Genomic DNA, 6,750 nt, shown 5'->3' on the forward strand with positions numbered 1-6,750 from the left:
GCTCTTATGTTTTAAAATACTTTGTGAAAATTATACATTTATACACATGATGACAAGATACATTCTCACAACAACGTTTGTGAGCATATGCTCTAAGAGAATAAAAATAATGCCTTTTTAATTACTTAAAATAAAAAAACGGGACAATTGCCTGTGTTACATGAAACGTTTTAAAATTGTGTGTTAAAATTAAAACACGTGCTCGGAATCCCAAAACAGGAGTCGCGACACCGCAGTAGACTTATCGATACACTATAAAATTTACACTCAGATTCCATATTAGTCTATATTTTATATTGTTGTAATTTTTGTTTTAACTCAAGATCTACAACGTTAAATTAAACCACGTCAATCTTTGACTTCAGGTGTACAATTCAGTCATATTGCCGCAGGTGTATAGAAAATCAAGAATGGTTAATTTAAACCGTTCACTAAACCTGGTGATGCTGTAAAAGTTTGCCATCGTTGCAACAAGTCCGTTTGTAAAATTTACTTTCTAGATAGTCTTAGATAACTAGTGGTATTATTAAAAAGTAATGCAAGCCTTACATCAATCACCAAGCACTAGCTCCTCTGAGGGGAAATCTGAATAATTCAACATACCAAAACATTTGGGAGAAGTGCATGTTTCCAAAATTGCAGAAACAGTGAGGGAAAAGCCAATTTCTGTTCCAGTCTGACTGTCCTTCAGTGAATAAATTAAGGTTCATAAAGGAGTTGACTGGCTTCCACTTGACCTCAACCCCATCCAACACTTTTAGTTTAGATTATTTTTATTTTCCTAACAATAAGGCTAAGGTTAAGGCTCAGTCTCTTTTCTGTAAAACAGGTGGAGTCCTCCTAGTGGCGGTCAGAAGAACAATCCCTTTTTTTGTTTAGTGGACAGGTGTATGTTTATGTTTGTGTTTGTTTGTATGTGTCTGTGTGGTTAATAGGTTATCAAAAGAAAAATTATAGTAATATGACAGCAGAAATAACGTAAAAAAGGAAGTGCGGCGAGGAAGAACCGAAAATATTTAGAGCACTTTTAAATATTATCACCCAATATGATAGGGGGAATATAATGACAACATATTTATTTATTTATTTATTTATTTATTGTATATGTGTGCGTGTTATGTGTGCGTGTCAGTAACAGTTTCTATAAGTTTGATTTTTTTTTAAAGGGGATGTTACAAGAGAGAGAGAGCGATGCTATAAGAGAGAAAGAGAGAGAGATAGAGAGAGACAGAGAGAAAGAGAAAAAGAGAGAGAGAGAAAAGAGAGCAAGAGTTTGAGTGCTGTGGTGAGAAAGGGGAGGGGGTGTAACTATGTAAGAGAGTCGCTCTCGTAGATTTTAGTTAGAGAGTGTAAACTTTCAGATCTCTCTCTTTTCTTTCTCTTGTTCTCTTGGGGTAAGTGCATGCAGTATAGTGTGCTGGACAGTTTCGCTGGACTGGACTGGACGTGCTGGACGCTTATTCTCCGCTGGTTTTCTCAAGGTGAGAGATTGAGGAGCACACAGAGAGTATAGAGCAGTTCAACACAGGTTGTAACAATTTTTGTTAACAATTAATTTACTTATTTTTAACATTTAAAAAACAAGCAGTTTGATGCCTGTTTGTTAAACAGATGAACAAAATAAATTAAGAAACAGACTGAATGAAGATGTTCTCTATCTCCTCTTTGCAGCTCCTGTAAGATGATGGACCTGGACTACATCCTCGACATCTTCCCGCTTCTGTCAGCGCGCTCCCTCCTGCTGCTCTCGCTGGCCCTGCTGCTCGCCGCGCGCCTCGCGCGCCGCAGTCCGCCTCTGGCGCGCTCCATCCCTGGCCCGTTCCCGTGGCCGGTAATTGGCAACGCGGCTCAGCTCGGCTCCACACCGCACATCTACTTCTCGCGCATGGCGCAGCGCTACGGCGACGTGTTTCAGGTGTGGCTGGGCAGCCGGCGCGTGGTGGTGTTGAATGGTGAAGCAATCCGGGGCGCGCTCGTGCACAAGGCTGTGGACTTCGCGGGGCGCCCGGACTTCGCCTCTTTCCGCTTCGTGTCCGGCGGCCGAAGCATGGCCTTCGGCGACTACGGGGAGAGCTGGAAGGCGCACCGCAAGCTCGCGCAATCCACCACGCGTGCCTTCTCCGTGGGGGACATGAACACGCGACGCGCCTTCGAGTCACACGTGCGCAACGAAGTTCAGGAGCTCATCGGGCTGTTCCTGCGCGAGACGCAGCGCCTCGGCCAATTCCGTCCGCACTACTACCTCGTCGTTTCCACGGCCAACATCATGAGCGCCGTGTGCTTCGGCAAGCGCTACGCCTACGACGACGCCGAGTTCAGGCAGGTGGTGGGGCGCAACGACAAGTTCAGCAAGACGGTTGGCGCGGGCAGCATGGTGGACGTTATGCCGTGGCTGCAGGACTTCCCCAACCCCATCAAGACGCTCTTCCTGCAGTTCAAGGAGCTTAACCTCGAGTTCTTCGACTTTATCCAAGCCAAAGTGACCGAGCATCGCAAGACCATGGAGGACAGCTTCGTCCGGGACATGACGGACGCCTTCATCATTGCGCTGGAACGAGGATCAGCCAGTCGAACCCTCAGCCAGGATTACGTGTCATCCACCATCGGGGACATCTTTGGAGCCAGCCAGGACACGCTGTCCACCGCGGTGCAGTGGATTGTGCTCATGCTTGTGAGGTACGTGATATATGTTTCTTCAGTCAATTTATCAATCAATCAATCAATCAATCAATCAATCAATCAGTCAAACAAACAACCAGTCTATAATCAATTCGACTAAACAAACGCTTCAGCAAAGTCCCAATCACACCCATATTGGACACGAACTCTATTCCCATAAACACCTTCATACAGAGTTTAGTTGTTTGATTCAGTTAACCAGTCTCCTTATAAATATCACAATAAACATATGCTGCGCTTTTTGTACAGCATTTAGACCGGATTAATAATTTGGAGGAAGTGATCATTTGGGACAATTGCTCTTGTCAGTGGCCATATTATCTGCAGATGATATGTAATTTCAACTTGATTTAAATCAAACTTTGACTCTGTAAAGTGGAACTGGTGAGTCTGTGTAAATTGGAGTTTGTTTTTTATGTACTATATATGTACACTATACAATATGATAGCCAATTTAGTATTGGAAAAAAGACCTCTGCAAGATTTAATTGATTCTACAAAGACAGTAGTCATACATCATTAAGGGTAAAATTAAGGTTTCTTCACAAATTTAAATTGAAGAACTCTTACAAGTTCTTTAAGGAACGTATAGTTTGAAGCTGTGGAGGTTCACATGTTGCTCCACATGTTGTAGCTAATCGTTTTTTGATAAATATTTTGATAAAGAAGGATGTAGAAGGAAAGTAGAGAAGAGTTTTCTGAGGGGTGATGTGAAAAAGGCTGAAATGGGATGAAATAAGTTAATGTTTTTTTATAAAGGTGATATTAGTTTCAAAATATTAATATGTAATGTTGCTTTATTTTTAATGCACGCCACTTGCAACAGGAGTAAGTGTAGTGATATTAAATTTGCACATTGCCACGGCTGTAGTTTGTCAGGCATCAGGGGTTTCCCACTGGCATGGGTCCTCAGATAGTGTCTGGTGGCTGGGAAAAATCAGTGAACATGGAGCGACCTTTCCAACCCCACCTTTCGATAAAACACTACAGAAACATAAGAGTATACAGAGCAACAGACAACTCCTTACCCACTGTGGGAAGTAACGTTCTGCAGATCATTTCTCCCTGCTGCCATCAGACTGTACAACTCTACACTTTAATTCATTATAACAGGGTGTATGAATCACCTGCACTAGACTGTTTATTGCTGCTGGCATTCTTACAAAGGGCATTGTGTAATCACTAGCAGTGCTGGCAGGTTTAGTCTGCAAGTAAAGGGAGCAGGCAACAGGGGAGGGCTGAATCAGATGCTGCACTAGCCTTGTGCACTACAGTGAATCTTCAGATAAAAATATAAGAGTTGGCAGCTGTGGAGCAACTGTGGAGCAGACTATACAAACAAATCACAAAGACTCATTTAACCATTTAAACTATTGGTAATGTTTTGATGATTATATATAGCCTTTACCAAAGAATCCCAAATAATTGTGTTGTAGATTCCTCAGCAACTTTCAATGGGAAGTTGAAAAAATCCTAAATATAATGTAATGGTTGTATAACAGTTATTTATTGTTTACTAATGTTATAAAAACAACTAATCTGCTTCATTCCACTCTCCATTCTGCAGGTATCCAAACATCCAGAAGAGGCTTCAGGAGGAAGTGGACAAAAAAGTGGACAGAAATTGCCTGCCCACCATTGAGGACCAGAAGCATGTTCCCTACGTTATGGCCTTTATTTACGAAGTGATGCGATTCACCAGTTTTATCCCTGTCACAATTCCCCATGCCACCACCACTGACACCTCCATCAACGGGTACCCCATTCCCAAAGGCACTGTGATCTTCATCAACCAGTGGTCCCTAAACCACGATCCCAGCAACTGGGATGAGCCAGAGGTCTTCAACCCACAGCGCTTCCTGGATGAAAACGGGGAGCTAAATAAAGACCTAACCAGCAATGTGCTGGTCTTCTCTTTGGGAAAACGGAGGTGTATCGGAGAGGAACTCTCCAAAATGCAGCTATTCCTCTTCACCACGCTTTTGGTACATCAGTGTAACTTCACGGCGGAGAAGACACCCCCTCTGGACGGCCAATATGGGCTGACTCTAAAGCCCAACCCATACAATATATCTGTCACTCTGCGTGATGGAGTAGAGCTTCAATGTGTACAGAACAACAACGATAAGACTGCACATGATGATTTGAAATAAAAAGAAAATATAAAAATAACTTTAAAAGAAACACTTTTAATTATGCAAAATGAAGGTAGTGAAAGTACAATGGACACTGAAGCAAATCTTATAGCTTGCACCTGTGCAATCAGGTCAAACCTACTGTACAAGAATGTATTAATATATTTATGTACTGACTATACTCAGGCACATCATTCTGATTCACAGCTGATTTATGCTGCTTAACCATCAAACACACCAATAAGACAATGATTCAGTTCTCGTTTTGGGAACATAGAACTGCACTGAGACATTATTTCTAAATGTTTTCTATTTAGCTCTGTTAAACTAAACAGAGACACAATATGCTACTGCTTTCTGCACTGAGAGCCCACTTTTATTTTTTATTCTTCCTTTTTCTAAGCTCAAAAGATCATTTACAGTTTCAACCAACCAGAGCATAGCTATATATGTATAATTCACTTTACCATTTAGTATCCATTTCTCTTTCCATATCTTTATATCTTTTCTGTCATACACAAAAAAATCACATTTTGACAAACTTTTATTCTTTGTCCTTAAAATTGTTTTAATATTTTACAACTAAAAGATTAATAGACGTGGTCCAGAATGACATCTGCGGGGCCATAGTTTTGAAAATGAAAGTTTTTTGTAGGACAGCAGCAATATATTATATATATATATTATTTATTTAATAATTTGTTGTAGTGTCAGTATTGTTACCAATTAGCCATGTTTTAATGGTTGTTTTATAGATGTTATAGATGCTATTCCACAGGGCTCCACAATAGCCACATCGCAGGTGCAATGTCGTATAAGGCAAGGTAAATCTTACCTGTTATGTTATAAATTACTTGATACAAAAAAGAAAATTTCCACAATTCTCATTTTGCAATATGTACATATCACCCAGAGGCAGATTATTTTATTTTTCAGAAAAAGCACTAAGGCCAGTTTATACGTCTCCAAAAATAAATATGCATCATGGCACTGTCATGATGACTGCGGCAGCTGTAATTGGTCTGCTGAGCTTATGCGTTCCTGCATTTGCAGTTTAGCTGACACACTAATGCACAAATATAAACACTCACGACAGTGTAGGCCATTTGCAAAGGCTATGCTGTAGACTCCGCATTGATTGGCAGAAATGTAATCCAGCCTTTATTAATATCATAACATGTTTGAAACCATTGACCTCTGGTGAAATCTGATGAAAATTTTTAAATTATGCAGTATTTTCAAATATCAATTTTAGGATATGACAGAACAACACAATATAGTATGATATTAGATTTTTACATCTACTTTGCTCACCTACTGTAGACAGTTTTCATAACTGCATTCACTCAGCAGCCACATGCTGTCTCCCTGAGAGTCAGTAAGACCTGAAAACATGTTTAGGGTTTCACATCTCATTACAGACACAGTTCTTTAAGGAAGCAGTAGTAGTTTTCTGAAATTCCTCAAAGACTCGTCTGTGGCACCTGTTTGTGTACATTTATATAACTGTATAAAGTCTATTCAAGCAGGTCTAGCACAATTTTCCATACCAAAACTAAAAAAAAAATATGTTTGGCTACTTCTGAAACAGCACCTTTCTAGACGTTCATGACTGAAATATCATAAAATCTATTAATCATATTAAACCCCTTAATTTTTTTTTTTTACTTTTGTACTAATTACAACTATAATAAAAATGTAGTTTTCCACTGATGAAAGTCTCATGAAAGTCTAGGAAAGGGGAATCTCAGGGTTTGCATGCAACTTTGTACATACATTATATAATATACACAAAACTGACTTATTATTACATGTTTTTTTCATGTTTTTAACTGGTGTAGCACATATTGTAATACTTCAAAAAAAGCTTCATTAACTTTGTATTTAATCATTTGATTCAATCTTCTGGTATTATTTAATGCACATCTAAGTGGTT

At 39.8% G+C, this 6,750-nt stretch overlaps 1 protein-coding gene across 1 annotated transcript; it reads left to right on the top strand.

The window, feature by feature from the left end:
• Positions 1-1,108: 1,108 nt before the first annotated feature.
• LOC103036816 (cytochrome P450 1B1) lies at positions 1,109-6,330 on the top strand. The gene is made up of 3 exons (XM_007258695.4): positions 1,109-1,481; positions 1,672-2,676; positions 4,247-6,330. The coding sequence occupies exons 2-3, from the start codon at positions 1,682-1,684 to the stop codon at positions 4,830-4,832; spliced, it is 1,581 nt and encodes a 526-aa protein (XP_007258757.3). The 5' UTR covers positions 1,109-1,481; positions 1,672-1,681; the 3' UTR covers positions 4,833-6,330.
• Positions 6,331-6,750: the final 420 nt, after the last annotated feature.

Source organism: Astyanax mexicanus, chromosome 7, assembly GCF_023375975.1.
Source record: "Astyanax mexicanus isolate ESR-SI-001 chromosome 7, AstMex3_surface, whole genome shotgun sequence".
Classification (NCBI taxonomy): domain Eukaryota; kingdom Metazoa; phylum Chordata; class Actinopteri; order Characiformes; family Acestrorhamphidae; genus Astyanax; species Astyanax mexicanus.